Source organism: Cydia amplana, chromosome 23 (assembly GCF_948474715.1).
Source record: "Cydia amplana chromosome 23, ilCydAmpl1.1, whole genome shotgun sequence".
NCBI lineage: Eukaryota > Metazoa > Arthropoda > Insecta > Lepidoptera > Tortricidae > Cydia > Cydia amplana.
This window is the reverse complement of record NC_086091.1, coordinates 5,804,591-5,827,190: the sequence shown is the minus strand read 5'-3', so window position 1 is coordinate 5,827,190 and position 22,600 is coordinate 5,804,591. Positions and strand designations below refer to the sequence as shown.

The 22,600-nt window shown below is 33.5% G+C and overlaps 1 protein-coding gene across 1 annotated transcript in view; it reads right to left on the bottom strand.

Moving 5' to 3' along the window:
• Positions 1–22,600, bottom strand: part of LOC134658856 (repetitive organellar protein) — a 79,274-nt gene that overhangs the window by 16,553 nt on the left and 40,121 nt on the right. The window contains exons 7-14 of the mRNA XM_063514527.1: positions 13,902–14,007; positions 13,310–13,430; positions 11,894–12,099; positions 9,937–10,664; positions 9,289–9,488; positions 8,030–8,155; positions 5,510–6,705; positions 4,696–4,903 (exon numbers count right to left, since the gene is read on the bottom strand). Coding sequence (XP_063370597.1) covers positions 4,696–4,903; positions 5,510–6,705; positions 8,030–8,155; positions 9,289–9,488; positions 9,937–10,664; positions 11,894–12,099; positions 13,310–13,430; positions 13,902–14,007 — 2,891 coding nt within the window. The remainder of the gene's footprint in view (positions 1–4,695; positions 4,904–5,509; positions 6,706–8,029; positions 8,156–9,288; positions 9,489–9,936; positions 10,665–11,893; positions 12,100–13,309; positions 13,431–13,901; positions 14,008–22,600) is intronic.

The following is a 22,600-nucleotide window of genomic DNA, read 5'->3' as shown; positions in this document are numbered from 1 at the left end:
TAATTTTAGCCATACTTACAACTCAAATGTCTCTCTTACTAAACGATAGGCCGATTATTGATATTGCTATTGATATTTATTGAAATCAAATTTTACAGCATTACAGCTAACACCAATGCACTGTAAAATTAAGTAAGTAATAACAAAGCGATTAATAAGCTACCTAATGCATGTTTGATTCGCAAAAACGTAAAAAATCATTAAAAAGTTTATGACTTTGGTCGGCAAACAAGTCGCAGTCAGGTGCAAAACAAAAAAAATATCTATCTATCTAATCTAATCTAATACCTTTAAACGAGCAATTCTTGTTTATTTATTTATATATATATTTCGGGGATCTCGGAAACGGCTCTAACGATTTCGATGAAATTTGCTATATGGGGGTTTTCGGGGGCGAAAAATCGATCTAGCTAGGTCTTATCTCTGGGAAAACGCGCATTTTCCAGTTTTTGTATGTTTTCCGTATAAATTCACTACGAAACAAAATGTATTCCGAATTTTCGACGAGTAGATGACAAGTAAATGTCAAGTAAATAAGTGTGTTTTTATGTAAATCTGTGTTGTGTACAATAAAGTACTACACTAATACAAGTTGTAAGTTACATTTAATACTGCTGGGGTTTGCCTTTCTTGTCTTGTCCTTTAATTAGAGAATTTAATAAAAATGTAATTAATTTGAAAAACTTTGTATAGTAACGTTGTCTTAATTTAAACACCAAGCAGTATCAAATAACAACATACAAAAAAAATACTTAAACAAAAAATACTGTTAAGGTCGACCGGGATAAATACGTCAATGAGCTAAATGCGTCTTTTAAAGATCTTCTAAACGGAACATTTAAGAGCGATTGCAACCCTCCATGTTCGAAGTATGATCACTGAACTTTTAATGTAGACGGCTATAATAGTTACAATATGTATTTATAAGTGAGAACCTGTAATTGGCTTTGTAAATCGATTGAAACTCTTAGATATGTTTGTAGCTGTTGGTTTTCCATGTATGTAATAAAAATAAAATATTTTGCGTTTCAAGATAGTTACATGTCTTCAATAGACGCTTTTACCACAATGGACGCGTTTATCCCGGTTGACCTTAATTGTTTGCTTAATCGTAGCAACATCATGTACAGTTCATCAAGTAAGGCCGACCCAAATCCGTTCCGTGACCGTATTAATACGTCACAGTTCCGAGCCGTGCCGTATTCATCATATTACTCATTCTATCGCCACATATGGACGCAACGCATTTCCTGATTATCAATCACTAGCGAGTCTAGCGACCCGCTTCGCACGGGTTAACAAATTATACACTTAAACCTTCCTAAAGAATCACTCTATCGATAGGTGAAAACCGCATGAAAATCCGTTCAGTAGTTTTTGAGTTTATGGCGAACAAACATACACACAAGACAGACGCGGCGGGGGACTTTGTTTTATAAGGTGTAGTGATATCATATGCGATTAATGATTATGCAGTCCGGGATATCAGTAACAATGGCGTGAATCTTCTTCGTTAAATTCCAATTTTCAAAAGTCAATAGTAAACTTAAATAACTTAAATATATCTATTATATGCCGTCTCTATGATCAGGGCATTAGAGTTCAAGATTCGCCTTTATTTATTTCAAATTCTCTTTTATAAAATGAGACTAAAATGAGTAGGTAGGTACCTACATACAGGCTTTATTCTGCAATATCGTTTGCCAAGTGAAAATTAATAGATTATGAAAGGCCATAGTTCACAACTTTTTTAAATATGCGCTATCATTCCATTCAGTTAATGCCTAGAGATGGAGGGACAAACACGTTACACGTTTTTCAACTCTATCTACATGATAATACGGTAGAAAATAGCATAGTTATTAGTAAGCCAGCGTGCACAATCACTTTAATTGGACATAATATGCCCAATTGTGGGTCGTTCGGGATTCCTATCGTGATGTCAACTAGACTATAGTAAAATCGCTGCAGGCGAATACGTAGTGTTCTCTCTGTCACACTTACCAACGGCGGGTAGGTGTGACAGAGAGCACACTACGTATTCGCCTGCAGCGAGTGTAAACCATAGACGTTTTGTAGACTTTAAACGTTGTAACAATGATCTTAAAATAAGTTTTTGGCAAAAATGTCATTTTTGGTACAAGCTTTTATCGCTGACTGTACTTTTCTTACGACAGACAACTAATACTCATCGAGACAATTCTAAAAACCCCAAACACAATTAGGTTGCGTTGTTTCAAGAGTTCGTACGGCCACCTCCTATCTCCATCATCAGATCAGCTCGGTGGTACCATAATATTGCATTGTCACCCGACTTACATATGTATGCAAATATTCACCTTCATTGGAAGTCGGAAAGTGGGTCAAATTTAGCTTGCAAGATTTGACCCGAACAAACATACATATTTACATAGTGTACATTGCAAGTTGAATAAAAGCTTGTAATAAGAAAGTCAATGCCTAAAGAGATTGCTTATGAATTTTATAAGTTTTATAACATCACTTCGATAAGTATAATTATTAATTACTTATTATTTTATTAAATAATTTTATTACCTACACTTCTACTATGTACTTGAATGTATCAAATAGAACGTTACTTTGTTTACATTTTTGTTCACACCCATTTGAGCACATGTTTATTAATTAACTTTAAATAGTATTGCACAAAACAAAAGGTACAAAAGGCGGACTTAATGCCTCGAATCATTATCTATCAATCAACCATAATATATCATAAGGCAAGAAAAATGCAATTAAAAGCGTTTAGTTTCAAGTAATACAGAATAATCAAATGCAGTATATAACAGTCGGCCAAAAATGTGGTCTACCACCCTACGGTTGAGGTTCGTTTGAACGTCATGAGACAAGAAGGTCGATTTCCCCTAAACTCCGTTAGAAAAGTCAACCTTAGCGATCGTTAGATCTCGCAGAAACTTTTGTCAAAACTGGTAGACCACTTTCATGGTCCACCAGTAACCTAACCTAACCCGTTATAATTAATGAGCTCTTAAATAAATAAGTAGTTTCCACATAGTTTCAGATTTAGTGTGTGTACAATATTAAGAGAAAGAATATGTAGTCAGCTGCAGAGATAGTCGACCCTCCAGTTTATACTGCAGCTAACTGTACTTTAAAAAACTAGAATTATTTAGTTGACAGTATAAGATACAAGTTTTGAAGTAATGACTAATGGCTATGAAGTTTCAGTACTTCCACGTACAGGTAAAATGACTCAAAACAAATACCTATGCACATTACATCTCTATAGATCACTACTACGAGTATAACACTGATTTAAACTTTCACGATTTTTACACATTATTGAATTGTACAACGGGACTTACACGGGACTTTTTTTTTTGTATTGTACTACGAGTATATATTTGTAAAACGAAAGCACGTTTCTAAGACTAATTCACTGTCTTTAAACCAATAGAAGTACTTATAACACACAATTGTCACTTATATCGAATGCACTATTCCTTTCAAACTCTCGTTATTTAACTTTGAACTCTTTCACAAAGGTGATAGAGTATATAGACTTGTCACGGTGTATACACGTTTGTCACGAGTGCTATACGCGAAGCGACTAACCGTTATCTTATCAGGGCGATATGCTTCGTGACCGGGTTAGGTGTGTTGTATCGATATACGCTAGTAATCGGAATAATAGGTACGAGTATCAGAAATGTTTTAATGAGACAAAGGAGTTCTAGATACGATGATATATTTTCTTAAAAAAAAAAAAAAACAACGGGTTGCACTCCGGGAGTGCCGGCAAAAGTGAAAACTCAATGACTAGTGCAAAATGTCTGCAGCACTATGTATAATTGAGGTTAACGCCATCTAGCGTTATTTAGTCGCATTACTTGAAACCCCTAAGCACATCACTGTTAGTACTCGAGTTATATTACTACCAGTTAGAGGGAAACTCACTAGATGGCATTTAAATCAATAAAGAAAAACTCAATGACATTGTAACAGTTTTTCGATCAGGTCACGTGTCCATCTTACGTCTTACGAATCTTACCTTCGCGAGTTTAACATTTTTTCCCCATCACAAAAAGTGCACAGCGCCGCTAAAGAAGTTGTCACTTCAAAAATTACGCTTTCAAGCACTTAGGTATATTATTCAACCGTCTTGTGGACGTCCAAGATGACATACGTTGATAGAAAAAACAGCTTAAACTTAACAACTGAATGGAGTAGTAATTTGTAAGAATTTAATTCGTAAGAATTTTTGCACAAATGCTAAAAATGCCCTTATAGCAGTGGTTCCTAACCTGGGGGTAATTACCCCCGTGGGGGTAAAACTGGCATTTTACGGGGCTAATAAGCTAACCTAATATAATACAACAAACGTACACGTTTTATTTTTTATCACCATTGGAAGGAGGGGTAAAATCAGGTTCCCTAGTTAGTCAGGGTGACCGGACTGAAAAGGTTAGGAACTACTGCCTTATAGGATCAATCGTGCGTCTGTCAGTCTGTCCGACCATTCCCCCCCCCTCCCTTTATCTCCGAAACTACTGGGTCTAAAATTTTGAAAAAAAAAACATATGACAGGAGTTCCTATTAGAAATGTGTATTCAAGCGTGAGTCGGACTTAATGGACTTGGAACGCGAGTCCGACTCGCACTTGGCCGGTTTTTTAAGAAGTTTAATAATACTATTACATAATCCAAATCTTACCTCTCATCATACACGTTGCTCATATTCATACTGTCATCCGCAAAACTGTCAAGGTAAGTATTGTCGACCTCGATGCTGTGACAGTCGCTGTCAAAAGACTTTGACTGCTCGTTGCGCGTGCGCTGGTCCCACAGCTTCTTCGTCTCATCTTGGACTCGCCGTTTCAGTTCCGATATCTTCTCTCGTTCGTTTTCTATTACTTGACAACCTGTGGTAAATAATTTATGTTCACTTACGTATAAAATAAGCATACAATTTATTTAATAAATCGATGTTCATAATATTATGACGTACACAAGCTGCAAAATTTCATGGACACAACTCACGTGGCATGGTTCACCTAGCTGCATAGTGGCTATGCAACTTTGCAGCTTGGTGAACCAAACCACAGTTTGTAAACTATAATAATCGTGCTATAAAATTATTGTCACATCGACAAGTCAATGTAATGTATTTATTTTATTTTACGTCACCTAGGCCCGCAAGTGGGATTTTCTCCTCGCATAGCGTGCCTCACTTCCTGGCCAAGGCAAGACGTAAAACTTTAGACAAACCACGGGCGGTAATTCGTAAAGCCCCAGATCGCATATTTATGGCTCTCACCTTCGGTTCGGGCCACAAACACCTGCGATCAGGAGCATTCACGAATTCACCTCCCTAGGTATGTAGTATTGCTTTTGGAGCATTCCATGCAATGAGCTATCTTGTACATACACAAACTTTACATTAATTTCGTATATTAGGTATACTTTTTCAACTTTTACATACATTACATACTTTGGGTACGGAACCCTAAAAAGCAATCGCTACATACCTTGTTCCTCCAACATCACCATCCTTTTCCTCTCAATCTCCATCAAACTATCTAAAGTTCTTTTCCCCAAAGAATTCATATCCGTATCACTCGACAATATAGGAGCATCCATTGTCACCTTCGATATCCTATCTATATCATCTTGGGAAGGTATCTTTCCTGAATCTGATATTCTATTAAACTCTCTAACATTAGGCTCATCGCCACAACTCTTTCTATGAAAAACTTTATTTCTATCTTCAAATGGTTTTTGATTTTCTTCATCTTCCTCTTTTATACCATCTTCTTTCATTAATTTATCAGGTGATAATGATTTTGCTTTAACGTATTTATTATCGCAACTAGGTTTCCCGTTTTTGACGTATCTGTTTTTCGGTTCTTCGTCCTTTATTTCGACTTTTACGTCTTTAGTTTTCTTTCCGAACGAGTCTTTTTTAATAATTTTACCCAAAGCCGCGAACGTCGGGATTTTCGATGACGACGCGCTTTTGACCGGGCCGTTTTTGTTTTTGCCTTTGGAATGTCTCAAGCTGTTAAACCTATCTAAAGAAACATCATTTTCAATAGTATCATTATTGTAAAACATGTTCTCATTCAAACTCTGCGACATAATGTCGACCTTCTCTTTCTTTTTGTCTTTACTCTTCCTTTTTAATGAATCGAAATTCCGTTCCCAAAATCCTTTCTTCTCTTTAGAAGTTGAAGACTTAGACGGACTTTCGTTATCGCCATCTGCATCGCAAACTCGTCGTTCGATGTCTACAATCATGGATTGTGACATTTGATCGATAGAGTTAAATTTGTCCTTTAGTTGGTTGGTGTGTTCTTCGAATTGTGTGACTTTTACGTCTAGATCGTCGCTGTCACTGCTTTGTGGAGAATAACCGAACTCTCCTGATTTAGCTCTAGTTTGATCTGTATAGAAAGCGCTATCTGGTGATTGTGTTCTTTCTAGTTCATTTAGTTTCCCCACAATAGGCTTTAACTCTTTTTCAACACTTTGTACCTTACCAGTTAGCTCTTCGACTTCATTAAGTAGTCTTACATACTCTGCTTGTAGTATTTTAGTTTCGTCTAAAGCTGAAGTTAGGTTGCTATTGGCTTCGGATTTGAGTGTTAGTATTCTTGTTTTCTGCGCTTCTATTTTCTTTGTTAGTTGGATTATTTCGTTTTGTAAGTCTTCTCGGTTCGCGAGTCTGTAACAAAATGTAATTGTGTATTAAGGTAATTAACCCCTCATTTCCCAGGACCTCTCAAATCCATACAATTCCGACTCATATTGGAGCCACTGGGAACTGAGAGGTTAAATTGAGATAATGAGATGTTTAGAAAGAATAGTCTGTTTCACCAAATGCCGCAGTTAAGAGTAAACGTGTTTAATGAGATTAGACTTATTTTCAGATCACAGAAAAATCAATACGAAGGCGTAAAACTTAGTGCAAAATATTGGCCTTAACTACTAAAATACCTATCCGGTGGCGAATGCACTAGTCCCAAAACGCACTATTAGTCAATACACTCTAATTTCGAAAGCCCCTCTTCTCATAAGAAACTAGGCCCAAAATACCATATTTCCAAAAAGGCTCATTCTCGATTTACACGAGAACCATTGAGAACTAGTCCCAAAATACACCTTTCCCAAAATACCCCAAATTGTGTTCACCTGTGCGTGGCGTAATACTTTATTCTCATAATGCGTAGGTCTCAAAACACTCTAGTTCCAAAATACCCTATTTTTTTGGAATGTCTCTTTGTGACTGCTTTCAGCCGTAATCATTACCCGTTTGATGCCTAAAATATTTTTTTCAAAAATAGGATTTATTTAATTATTATTTTGAGCTATACAGGGTGTAATCGTTAAGTGTTGCCAATAATGCCATAAATGAGGGTAGTTTCTCGCCCACCTAATTATGATAGTTCCATACACTGCTTTATCAACACAGGCATTAAAACACTCGTGTGTATATTGCCCTTCACTTTCACTATATGCACTTTCGATATCAATTTGAAATTTTCTGATATCTGCTATATTTACGGAACTATCGCCGAGCAACACTTAACGATTACACCCTGTATAGCTCAAAATAATAATTAAATAAATCCTATTTTTGAAAAAAATATTTTAGGCATCAAACGGGTAATGATTACGGCTGAAAGCAGTCACAAAGAGACATTCCAAAAAAATAGGGTATTTTGGAACTAGAGTGTTTTGAGACCTACGCATTATGAGAATAAAGTATTACGCCACGCACAGGTGAACACAATTTGGGGTATTTTGGGAAAGGTGTATTTTGGGACTAGTTCTCAATGGTTCTTGTGTAAATCGAGAATGAGCCTTTTTGGAAATATGGTATTTTGGGCCTAGTTTCTTATGAGAAGAGGGGCTTTCGAAATTAGAGTGTATTGACTAATAGTGCGTTTTGGGACTAGTGCATTCGCCACCGGATAGTAAAATACTACTAACTATATTTATAACGGTTGGAAATATTAAAATTGTCGTATTGTTGTAAATTAACTTACAATTCCGACTCCTCCTCCAAATGCTGGAACTCCAGGTCTTCGAATATTTTGGTCTCGTTATCTAGAATATCCTGCGCGTTCTGAAGCTCTTCAACCGTCGCCCCGTTGTCCAGGTCCTTCTTTATCCTTTAAGAAAATATTTTTGAAGTGAAAACTTTTTTAGCGGCGCTGGGCACTTTTTGAGGTGGGGAAAAAAATGATAAACTCGAGACAGCGTAAGGCGATCACGTGACCGTAAGCCCCGTAAGGTGGCTACTCATAATTTAAATGGTTATTTGACATTTATGTTGCGGACTCCTTTTCAAGACTCTTTACCTATGTTCAAATAATTTGACGTTGTCATGGCAGTATGTAAATAAACATGTCAATGAAAAAAGTGTGATCTTATTTAAGAATGATGTTTTAATGTTTTAATGTTTATTTGGGCACAAACGGTACATGTTTCTTATAACTAATGTCTATACATAATTCATAAACCAATACAGTTGCCACCACTTACTAGCTCATTCAAGAAAAACAAAATTCGGGATAACTAGATTTTAAAAATTAACAACAACAGTCAAATTAGGACAAGGGCTTAAATTAATGAGATATAACTATTTTTATACATTAAATACGCAATTAAAGTGTAAAGTTACAGTGTCTTTAATTCGTTTGTTCATTTAAAACCAAAAGTACTTGATGTTTAAATTTAGTCAAGGAGTCATTAAATATATCAATTTTTGAAAAAATATCATTGTTGAATCTACAAGCTCTTATCAGAAAGGAGTTTGATTTGTATTTCTTTTTAGTAAAAGGAATATGGAATAATTTATCACGACGTCGTGTGTTCATAATAATATATAATAAATCGAATACCTCCGCTAAAAGTATGTATCGTGTTACCGGGCATCGGTAACATAGTGAGGTGAGTTTTCACTTCTATCGGCACTCCCGGAGTGCAACCGTTGTTGCTTGTTTTTTTTTTTAACTTAAGAGACAACAACATTTCTATTTTCGATGTTCGCGGCCCAACTTCGCACAGTTTAACAAATTATACATAAACCTTCCTCTTGAATCACTCTATCTATTAAAAAAAACGCATCAAAATCCGTTGCGTAGTTTTAAAGATCTAAGGATACATAGGGACAGACATCGGGAAGCGACTTTGTTTTATACATACTTTGTAGTGATTTAAATTAAGAAGTTAAATATGAGGATTTGACTCTTGCTTAATTAAGTCGATTGACGTAGTGATGATTAATAATAATAACACTTACCACTCAACCTTCATAGTAGCTATATCGACTCTCTCTTTCAACTCTTTCTGTCTCGCCTCCTGCTTCTCCTTCAATTGTTTTATTTCTTCCTCTATCTTCTTCGCATTCTCCGCTAGCTCCATCTTCTTCTTCTGCTCTATGTTCAATATGGCGATTTCAGAGTCGTATTCACCTTTTATTAGGGCTTTCTCCATTTCGAGCTACAATTTATTAATTAGGTTTTAAATTGATTGATTAATTAGCTTTATATTATCGATTCCTGTGGTGATGATTATTTGTCTAAATTGGGCAAAAGGCATTAGTTAATTGGCAAGGGTTAATATCATTACTGATTAATAGAAATATGTTCCTGATTGACATATTAATGATGTACCTACTACTATTAACAATTAATCAAAAGTGTTAAGTAAAGACATTGAGGAATTTATTAATCACTCACTTAAATTTTGAGTTTAATATTTTTAATAAGAGCATGAAATCTTTGTCTACGTAAAATATTATTTATTAAGCAATGACTATATATATTGCACAGTATAATAAGCTTTTTCGTAAACTGATTATTGTCTTTGTCATCGTAAAAATCTAGTGTTCACAAAGTAATTTCACAGGCTTATAATAATATATAATCCCATAAGTTTTGTGTCTTACCTCTCTCAAAATATCATCTTCCTGTGACCTTATTTCAGACATCTTACACTTCAGTTCATGTATCTTAGCCACTAACTTCTTTCTTTCTTCTTTAAGACTGTCACTTTTACTTTTCAAGTCCGTCATATTCACGTCCAAATTACTGTCAATAGAATCAGCTTCTACATCTATCTGTTTCAAACCATCCTGTATTTGTCTAATCATCTTCTCTCTTTTACTCTGCTCTAGATCTTTCTCAAACTCTTCTAGCTCTGGTATATCCGCCATTAGCTCTTTTTTAACGTCGTCAAAACTTTGATTCTTTGTTAAAGTGTTTTCATTCACGAACACTTCGTCAGATTCAGAATTGTTTGAGTTTTGCCTTTGTACATCGTCTTTTTCTGTAACTAATATAGTTGAATGTCGTTGTTCGATATCATTAGTTACATCTGCATCGTCTATCATAGGTATATCTTCTTCTAAACTTAACTGTTTTTCAATACCAGCGAATTTTTCATTTGCTTTTTCTGTATTTTCATTAACTTCATTAAGAGTATTATTGGGGATATTAAAATTAGGTTTCTTCGAGTTATCGACAGGTGGTGGCGTAGGGAAGATGAAGTATTGAGGCGATGGGATGGGATTTTTGTGAGCGAAAGTAGTCTTTATTCTCGTTCGAGGGCTTTGAGAATTGGGTGATTTTGGCTTGAAGTTACCTCGGTTGTAGTACACGTTTTCGTATGGGCTACCTGAAAATGTAATAACGTTTCAGTTGCAACAAATATGTGAATTCGTCAGATATACTGTATAGTGTAGAAATACTGCTTACATAATATCGTATTGAGTTTTAATTGCGTATGTCAGTCGACACAAGGCTTTACATCATTTACATGATAAGTTCTTTGTCGTCTCCTTCTCGCTTTATATTTTATCATTATTACCGTAATTCTACAGTTGACGTTAAAGATGTGCTTACCTTTATGTAGTTGCAACAAGGCAAAAGGTAAACATAAAATACATCTTCGCAAAAGCGAATTGCAAGAATGCTGAAGCAGCAAGCGGCACCGCACACTAAATTGAACCATAAACGTATAGGCAAACGGTTCGATTTTAGACTTACCTATAGGCAAATTAATGTTCAATTTAGAGTGCAATAAAATGCGAGACAGTGACTCGCGGTTGGAAATAATTAGTACAGTTATGTAGTAGTTTTTACCCTTACCTATAGGTGAATTGACTTTACCCAGTTTCCTAATAAGCACAGGGCTTGACAGTTCGTCCTCAAACACCGGTATACCGATCTCGTCCATGCGGCCTCTGTGCTCTATGGTCACTTCGGGTGTTAATGGTTCTATGTTACTTTAACTTGAGCCTTTTACACATACTATTACGGTTCAAATTAGAGTGGGATTGACGGCTGTCACTTGCGCCTATACCTATCTTATGAAGTTCCCCTTTGAAGTGTTGTATTGTCGATTTTAGACTTAACTATAGGCGAATTACCGTTTAATTTAGAGTGCAATAAAATGCGAGACAGTGACTCGCGGTTGGAAATCTATGTCTGTACTAATGATAGGTATGTAGTAGTTTTTACCCTTACCTATAGGTGAATTGACTTTATCCAGTTTCCTAATAAGCACAGGGCTTGACAGTTCGTCCTCAAACACCGGTATACCGATCTCGTCCATGCGGCCTCTGTGCTCTATGGTCACTTCGGGTGTTAATGGTTCTATGTTACTTTAACTTGAGCCTTTTACACATACTATTACGGTTCAAATTAGAGTGGGATTGACGGCTGTCACTTGCGCCTATACCTATCTTATGAAGTTCCCCTTTGAAGTGTTGTATTGTCGATTTTAGACTTAACTATAGGCGAATTACCGTTTAATTTAGAGTGCAATAAAATGCGAGACAGTGACTCGCGGTTGGAAATCTATGTCTGTACTAATGATAGGTATGTAGTAGTTTTTACCCTTACCTATAGGTGAATTGACTTTATCCAGTTTCCTAATAAGCACAGGGCTTGACAGTTCATCCTCAAATACCGGTATACCGATTTCGTCCATGCGGCCTCTGTGCTCTATGGTCACTTCGGGTGTCAGTGGTTCTATGTTTTCGTAACTGGACACGTTTCTTTGGACAGGTAGAGATTGGGACATGTTCTTGTTGTGACTAGTTTCGAATCTGAAACAAATAATAATTTATTATTTAACTAGGTATGAGCACTTTATTCTACACAATATCTATTACTAGTATAGTTTGTCGATTTACTCATCGCGGGCTAGTCCAACGCTCAAAAACCCAGTGTAGGGAGCTCTCTGATAACGCGCCTTTGTTACGCATCTCGATGACACATTTTAGACTGGTTTTGTAGCGTTAAACTCGCCGGCACTCAGTAACCGTAGTACTGAGTGCCGGCGAGTCAAATGGACCACACACAGCCTAGATAAATATCATTCCATTCGTTCATTTTGAACCTTATTGCAATCTCCATAGAGTGGTAATTCAATAACCGGTAAAAACGGCCCAACTATTTTTTAGGCAGGTAGAAGCACGTGCGGTTTCACTTAACAATACGAGTAGACAAAGGATAAGCCGTTCGGGGCCAGTTCCCAATCGACAAACTATACATACAACACATTCATAAGAAATGTTAAAGTGGGTCTAAAAGTTGGTTAAACCGCGACTACTAGCAAAATGCACGGTAAGGGAACTAAAAACAATGATTGCACGACTGCATGTGTTAAAATGTGTAAATTTGTTGGCTCAAATTTTAATGATCTTTGATGTTTGACAGATGTCAAATAATAAATACGTTCACTAGCCAATTAGGGTGCCTATATGTCGTTAGTAGCTTTAAAAGCACTGCTTAGCTTAGCTAGCAGTGTCTTTGGCAACCATTCATAAATATTCAACATGATTTTTGAAGTGAAAACTTCTTTAGCGGCGCTGTGCACTTTTTGAGGTGGAGAAAAAATGTTAAACTCAAGACAGCGTAAGACGATCACGTGACCGTAAGATTTAGATGGCATTTAAATCAATAAAGAAAAACTCAATGACATTACATGGAAAACTGTTACATGTAATGTCATTGAGTTTTTCTTTATTGATTTAAATGCCATCTAGTGAGTTTCGCTCTAACTGGTATTAATATAACTCGAGTACTAACAGTGATGTGCTCAGGGGTTTCAAGTAATTAACGCTAACACTAGATGGCGTTAACCTCATTTATACATAGTGCATTCCCGGCACTCCCTGAGTGCAACCCGTTGTTTTTTTAACCCTTTATGTGCCCAGGCTTAGTATAAGTTCTTCGGTGAAGAAATAACACAACAGGTCTTTGCCCAACAGTGGGTCACAATAGGCTAGTGATAAATAGTAAATATTTACTTACTTGTAATAACCCTCGCTGGTCTGTACGAAGTTAGGGTTGTTCATCGCGACGCTTCTCGGTAAAGATCCATTTGTGATGATTTTGTTGTGAGGTCGCTTTTCTGTAGGCGTTATGGGTATACCTAGAACGAAAAAAAAATGATTTATATTTTAAATACAATTTTAAACCTAAAAAGACTGATTCTAGCAGTCTGTTTGTACATGTGGGTATGTCTTATAGTGTCGAGTCTTCTACAGCTACGTAGAAACTGTGCCAACGTAGAAAATGGGGCAAGCTATGATGGCGCCATCAATCCAAACCTTTGACAGTTGCCAACCCCATTTTGAAACCTCTGTTGTTATTTTTTATGAAAACCTCAATCGTAATTAACTTAAGCAAGAGTCAAATCCTCATATTTAACTTCACAACATTTTATAAAACAAAGTCGCTTCCCGCTGTCTGTCCCTATTTATGCTTAGATCTTTAAAACTGCGCAACGGATTTAGATGTGGTTTTTTAAATAGAGTGATTCAAGAGGAAGGTTTATGTATAATTTGTTAACCCGTGCGAAGCCGGGGCGGGTCGCTAGTGACCAATAAACAGAGTAAAATACCTGAGGCGATCTGCCTCTCGTACTCTGCGCACATGTTGAGAATTTCTTCCAAACGTGCCGTTTCTGCCTCCTTCTGCTCCTCTTCTTTTATCCTATCCTGGTAAGCCTGGAAACAATAGATTTTGCTCAGAAATAAAATTGAAGAAATAAATTGCCTACGCAATAAGTTACATCTTCCGCGGCTAAATCTCTGTTGTTATCAAGGACCGGAAAACCCCTCTTTACGCTTAATCCTATCCATTCGGTAACCCAATCAATTCGGTTACCGTATCATTCGGTAACCCTATCATACTGTTACCTGATTGTAACGGTAAGCTTATTGAAACGGTAACCTTAACCTTTAACCGAGTTAATCTCAAAACCCCATCGCGTTAGGGTTTTTGTTAGGGGTTTTTAACCGGTTTTTATTCAGTTATGGTAACCTTTATTATCGGTTGCTTATTGGTTTGCTACATTCGTATTTAGTGATGTGCCGTCAGTCAAATACCTACTAAAAGAAAAAGTTAATTTATTAATAGAACTAATAGTTTATTTTGTTATTTTTGTATTTTTTTTTTAATTTTGCTTATTTTAATGTTTTTGTTTATTTTACTTATTTTGTCTATTTTTTATTTTGTTTATTTTACTTATTTCATTTATTTTATTTGTCATTAATTTTATTTATATAATTTATTTTGATTATTTTATTTATTTTGTTTATTTTTTTTATTTTTTATTTTATGTATTTGATTTACTTTATTTACTTTATTTACTTTATTTACTTTATTTACTTTATTTACTTTATTTACTTTATTTACTTTATTTACTTTAGTTACTTTAGTTACTTTAGTTACTTTAGTTACTTTATTTAGTTTATTTAGTTTAGTTACTTTATTTACTTTATTTACTTTATTTAGTTTAGTTACTTTATTTACTTTATTTACTTTATTTACTTTATTTACTTTATTTACTTTATTTACTTTATTTACTTTATTTACTTTATTTACTTTATTTACTTTATTTACTTTATTTACTTTATTTACTTTATTTACTTTATTTACTTTATTTACTTTATTTACTTTATTTACTTTATTTACTTTATTTACTTTATTTACTTTATTTACTTTATTTACTTTATTTACTTTATTTACTTTATTTACTTTATTTACTTTATTTACTTTATTTACTTTATTTACTTTATTTACTTTATTTACTTTATTTACTTTATTTACTTTATTTACTTTATTTACTTTATTTACTTTATTTACTTTATTTACTTTATTTTATTTATTTTATTTATTTACTTTATTTACTTTATTTACTTTATTTATTTTGTTTACTTTGTTTACATTGTTTACTTTATTTACTTTATTTACTTTATTTACTTTATTTACTTTATTTACTTTATTTACTTTATTTACTTTATTTACTTTATTTACTTTATTTACTTTATTTACTTTATTTACTTTATTTACTTTATTTACTTTATTTACTTTATTTACTTTATTTACTTTATTTACTTTATTTACTTTATTTACTTTATTTACTTTATTTACTTTATTTACTTTAGTTACTTTAGTTACTTTATTTACTTTATTTAGTTTAGTTACTTTATTTACTTTAATTACTTTATTTACTTTATTTACTTTATTTACTTTATTTACTTTATTTTATTTATTTACATTATTTACTTTATTTACTTTATTTACTTTATTTATTTTATTTACTTTATTTACTTTATTTACTTTATTTACTTTATTTACTTTGTTTACTTTATTAATTTATTTACTTTATTTACTTTATTTACTTTATTTACTTTATTTACTTTATTTGCTTTATTTGCTTTATTTGCTTTATTTGCTTTATTTGCTTTATTTGCTTTATTTGCTTTATTTGCTTTATTTGCTTTATTTGCTTTATTTGCTTTATTTGCTTTATTTGCTTTATTAACTTTATTAACTTTATTAACTTTATTTACTTTATTTACTTTATTTACTTTATTTACTTTATTTACTTTATTTATTTTATTTATTTTATTTATTTTATTTATTTTATTTATTTTGTTTATTTTATTTATTTTGTTTATTTTATTTATCTTATTTATTTTATTAGGATAAAGTTCATTTATTTAACTTAAAAGGTAATAATAAAAAAACATTACAACTAACTATGAAATCTATGAATTAAAAATTTAAAACCTAAACTAAAATTAAAATAAACCTACTTAAAAATTAAACTAATACTTATAATATTATATAAAAACTAAAATGCAATACTAATAAAATACAGTGAAACTTGGTTAAGTGGGACCCGGATAAGTGAGAAAACTCTATAACTGAGAGACATGCTGCGGTCCCGACACTTTATCACTGAATTACCTCTGTTAGTGAGAAAACAGAGACCTCTGTATCTGAGATTAGTCCTGTCGATTTTTTCGTCAAAATTACCTCTATAACTGAGACAGTGAGTGTTTTTGACCTCTTTTACTGAGACTATGTTTTAAAGACTTTTTGCTAACTTGTTTTTCTTGAATTTTATATTGTATTAACCTCTGTTACTGAGATGCTGTCAACTTCGAACCTCTTTAACTAAGACCTATGTAGGACGCAAATAAATTTCCGTTTTGTTCTTAGTCTACCCGCAAATTTCGGACTTCGGCTTATTGTGCATAATGAGATGAGTCTCGAGTTAGTTTAGTTGAGCTATCATACGGGTGTTAACATATTTGAAATATGCCGAAACGAAGGCTTAAGTCTTTATCAATACGTGAAAAACAAAAGTTATAGTTAAGACACGCGATGAAGTCTGTGTGGAATTTAATGTGCCAAAATCGACTGTATATCGAATAATTAAAAATAAAGATAAAATTCAGTCTCAATTTTCGGACGGACAAGGAAAACTAAAACGTATTCGTATATCAGAATATCCGGAACATGAAAAGTGCCTGTTAACATGGATTAAGCAACTTCGTGACAAAAATATTCCGATAAGTGGGCCAATGATTAAAGAGAAGGCACAAGATTTTTCGCAAAGGATCGGCATTAATAATTTTTGTGGCAGTAATGGTTGGTTGGACGGGTTTAAAAAAAGAATTTTTTTGAGTGATTCATTTGTGTGTACAAAATACGAACTTGATTATTACCTATATATGTATCTAAAGATTACAACTGTATGTTTAATGTTTACAAACAAGGTTGTTTTATTTAGTAATCTCACCTCTGTAACTGAACTATCCTGTATTCTGACCTCTATTACTGAAACCCTCTTTAAGTGAGACAAATATTTTTATCAACCTCGATATCTGAGAAAACTGTGTAAGTGGGAAACCTGTTTAAGTGAGACTAATTCGCAGGTCCCTTGAGATCTCAGTTATCCAGGTTTCACTGTAGATGTAAATAATATAATTTATTTTATTTGTTTTATTTATTTCATTTATTTTATCTATTTTATTTGTTTTATTTATTTCAGAAACTTACAAAATTAAAAGTAGTAGTATGTAACTACAAAAGTTAAATTAATTCAGAATAACATTCTAATTGAATAAAACGTTATTTAGTATAATCCTACATCTGGAATAAATATTCCGTTTTGTCTTTTTCATTTAAAATAAAAGTGTCATGATTTATTCACTTTCTATTTATTCTAAAATAACGAGTGCAAGAATTATTCTTATTCAAATCGATTGGAATAAGAATGAAATTTCTGTTTTTATTCTTATTCTTATTCAAGTTATTTTTTGCCCAACTCTGCTCTAGATTACTCTCGTGTTGTTGAAGGTGACTATTGAACAAAATCTGCAAAATATCTTTCATGTATGAAGTCAATTATTTGCACTTCCTAGTACCTAATAACATGAAGATAATAAATATACCTACACAGGCGAAGCAACATGCGTATTTAAATCGAAACGCTGCGCTCCGCTGGCACGCGCTACAACGCAAGTGCACCGAATGTTTAAAGGTCGTGGTATTTTCTATTGTATTAGGATATTTAGGATTAAGCAGAATGCGGTGAGAGTCATAGTGACAACAATAAAGCCTTATTATTGTACTACACTACAGTATTGTTATCAGTACTCTGCCGTGTCATGACTAATTGATGTAATTGTAGATACATGAGTTAGTGGTAACAAGGTTAAATGGCATTTATTTGGTCATATTATACGTCATATTATATGTAGTACAATGTATATAGATAGTAAAATGAATTTCACCCCTCTTTTCAATGGTCGGATTGATTTGAATTTTTTGAAGCCTTCGAAACGGTGATGATAATTTTATAATGAAGCTACATAGAAAGTAAACTGCGAAATTATAATTATGATGGTTCAATGTATATTTCTTTGCGTATTAAGTATGTATTTTGTTTATTATTCCTACCAGCCTTGAGGTCTTACGTATGCTATCTCTTTCACACCTACGGAAAGTGAATGAGATAGTAAATTACTGCAGGTAAGAAAAGAGTCCTACGCTTATCACTATAATTAAATAGATTTGCAGAAAGTTGCAGGCGTGTTTGCACTTGAGACCGTCATTCATTACTCATTGGCAATAACAATAGGATTAAGTCGTGGCGTGGTGAATTCTTTGTCAGCATTTGCTAAACACGTGCGGCAAGCGTTGTGTCAAACGATATACCTGTTAATTTCCGTCTAAATAATAAATGCAAATTTTAAATATCAGAAGAGCTTTTAAAAACACCATAAGTCTTGGTAGTAACTCGGATACTGAAACCACATACTATAGTTCGTTTTTTTTAGCATTAGAAATAAGGTAAACAATCTTGATGTCTCTTTTAATTGAAAAGCACATTTTAAAAATAAGTTACGGTAAATATGTAACAATTATGAATCTAATACGATCTTTTATAGTCTTCTGCTTTCATAAGTAATAGTTATGGTTTTTAAAAAGTGTTTTTCAATTAAAAGACATGTCAAAATCGCTTACCTTCTTTCAAGTTCTTTCTAATGCTAAAAAAAACGAATTATAAACATAATTCGAAAACAGAAAAAAATCATGAGTATTTTCCCCATTTGTTCCTGCCCAACGTGATCGCCGCGATACATGAGGCGGGGACATATGGGAATGATTTAACTGAAGCGCCTATTCCCATCTGTGCCCGGCGGGGAGAAATAGGAATACACCATATCAAGCCATTCCTTATCCTACCTTTAAAAACATATTTTTTAGGGTTCCGTACCCAAAGGGTATAAACGGGACCCTATTACTAAGACTCCTCTATCCGTCTGTCTGTCACCAGGCTGTATCTCATGAACCGTGATAGCTAGGCAGTTGAAATTTTCACAAATAATTAATTTCTGTTGCTGCTATTACAACAAATACTAAAAACAGCATATAATAAATATCTAAGTGGGGCTCCCATACAACAAACGTGATTTATTTGCTGGTTTTTGCGTAATGGTGCGGAACCCTTCCTGCGCGAGTCAGACTCGCACTTGGCCGGTTTTTTATTTTTTACATTAATTTAGGCACAGTGAGCCATTGAAGAGTTTCGCTATCCACCATCCGTTCAGAGCAGCTGAATTGTACCTGATGATTTAGTTATCACATTAAAATAAATACGGGTATCGTCGAATACCAAGACTATGCGGCAGTAAATTAAATTTGTAAGATTTTATTGCATAAAATCAGGTATAAATTAGTCAAGAAACATAATAGTTTCTTGTCTAATTTACTTCTATCTATACGTAACGCCTATACGGCACCCACACTACATGTTTAATCCAGGAATATTATTTAGAATATAAAATCATGATTATATTTATTTGATTAAGAATGAGATTATTCTTATTCAATTTTTTCACATACGAATTATTTCCGATCAAAATTATTTGAATAATTTTGACGGGAATAAAATCAACATGATTTTATTCTTAGGAATTCTTATTTAAATAATGATTTTATTCTTGAATGCCCAACACTGCTTACTAAGTATGTATGTAATGTATGTATCTATTTAATTTAATCAAAACTATTTCACCTACCAATGTTATAGATACCCAATGAATATGTATAATGAATTCTGCCCTAGTAGCACGGTCGCATTTTTATCGTTTATCACCATGCCTGTCACGTTCTAACAAGTAGGTAAGTGCGAAAGTGACGGGCATAGTGATAGTCGATAAAAATGGAACCGTGCTGAGCCCCCTGGTATTAATGAAAGATTTGTAGTATTAAAATAAGTTTATAACTGCTATAGATATATATTTTCTGATCGCTGCATTAAGCGGTACAAGGTAAATTACGACTTAGCTCATACAACTCACCGCATCTGAAAACATTTTAAACTAAAGTCTATTTTTTATTCGGTAGACTAAAATGACATTTCGTAGTATGAACATCATGTGTCATTTCATTTCATACTATGAAATGTCATTTTAGTCTACCGAATAAAAAAATAGACTTTAATTGCTTATTATAAAATAATCTAATACATATGTCATTTGTTAACAATGGTAAAATATCTACCACAATCCGCTAGCGCATGTATCTTTATCACAAAGTGTTTTTTTTTAAATCACTTAAGATAAATTATACCTAACTAGGTACCAGTAAAATTACTAGTTAGGTGAAAATTTTTCTTTAAATCAGTCTTTAATCTGTAGGTACATATCAAGTGTGAACCCGAAAATAAAAATAATAATCTAAGTAGCATAAAATATATCTAAATAATAGCAGATATTACTAGGATAGGATGTTGTTTACTTGCAACCCCTTTTCTAAAAATTTCTAAACTAGAATTGACAAAAACAATAGGAACACACAGGTATAAAGATAAACAAAGGAATGGCCGCGCTGCGCCGCGGCTGTCGCTCTAAAAATAATACTGTAATCGCTCACTTGTTTTCAATTTTAGCTTAAGGACTCAAAGTGCAATATTGTTTGAATTGACAATAAGCGAAGTTACCGGCAAAAAAACTTGTTTGTGCTGGAGGCTTCATAGACCGCCCATGCCAACCACGGTTATTCAATAATAAGTTGAATTTAAGTCTGCGTAAAGTTTACAATCGTTTGAACTGGTTCAAAACCTTATTATGAGGTAACAGCATAGACGGGGTTTTTATTTCGGTTACCGGTAACAGGGGTTAACTCGATCTGATACGGTTACCGAATCAAAGTGTTACCTTATCAGACGGTTACCGTTATGGTAGGGGTTTTTATAACCACTTCTAAAATAACCCTATGAAAAACCCCGGTTAAGGTAACCGGTTCCGGTCCCTGGTTGTTATATAGCGGCCGTCTCCATACAAAATACGGCTAAATGAGCGTTTTATTTTTTTATGTTTTGGCATTTTTATATATTGTGACCTTTTTTGCCACTTTTGTGTTATTTCTAGTCAGGATCGCGAGCCCTTTTCATCCATAGGAGAAAAAAAGTGTTACATTTTCTTCTTTCTTACCCTTGATTAATAGCTAATTGGGGCTTGTAGCGCGTTTATGAACCAACGTCTATTTATAACTTCTATATCAATCACAAGTTACATACAATAAAATGTATGCTAGCTAAGAATTAATTAAAATTACGGAATGCTAGTAATTCTAACTATTCGCTAGTAACTTACCATACCGCAAAACAGTTTATCGATCTTCTTAATAATGCTGTTATAAATTTCATTTCTAATATAAAACTGATTGTAACTGTTACACTTCATATCATTCCCAACTATAAACACATTCTCATTGCCAGTTTTGATTTCTGCCATCTTAGTTAAAATAATACCTTTCAATTCATCGTAAGATTCTTTAATTTGAGTTTCAAGCTTGATTATTTTACCGTCCATCGAGGTCTCGTGGTCTTTAGTTTCTTTTATATAATGATTCGTCAAAATCGTATTAATCGTTTTATATATTTTGATGTCGTTTCGTAGTTTGGTTACGATTTCGAGTTTGTCGTTTACCGCGTTCGTTATATCGATTATTTTATCGTATTTCTCTATTTCAGATTTCTTATCGATTGTCTGCTTTAGTTCTTTTAAAGCTAGAGTGTTTTTCTTCAGATTTCTCACGAATAGCTTCACTAGTTGCTTGTGTGACAATCCTTTTTGAGACGCGGTCATTTTGGAATCCTAAGTAATGTGTTCTTCGTATCGACTGTATTATTCGTTAAGTATTTTCTTTTTAATTGTTTATGTCAACGGTAGGACGGTTGGTCGACTACTGTGTTAAACCTGTAAATTTCAGTAACTTGATATGCTTAATTAATTTTTATAGTACTGAAATATAGGCACTTTTTTCATAGTGGCCAAAATAATTAATCTAATTTCAATTATTGAAACAAACGATACGTTCGCACGCACTTTCATTTCTGCATGATATATTGGAAGTTATATATCATAAGAATAGATATTAAACGGCTATTTATAGTATTTATATTTCACTCGTCATAATTTATCTCACAAAAATCGCAACACAATACCACTCAGAAGAACTCTCAACAAAAACTGTTCCGAATCCGAATGAGACAAAATCGATCTGACATTATTGGTCACAGTCACAGTATTATATTTCGGACACTCTTGTTTTTAATCTTGTACTATCGAATGCACAATTAATGGAATATTTAAGACTTTACGCTAACGTGATAAGGTTTAATATTAGGCGACATAATCGTGATTTTGGTGTATCAGATGACAATCGTTTGAGAATGTGTTACTTCCGACAAGAATTAACGATTGTTCTTTATTCTTTAGTATACTGTAT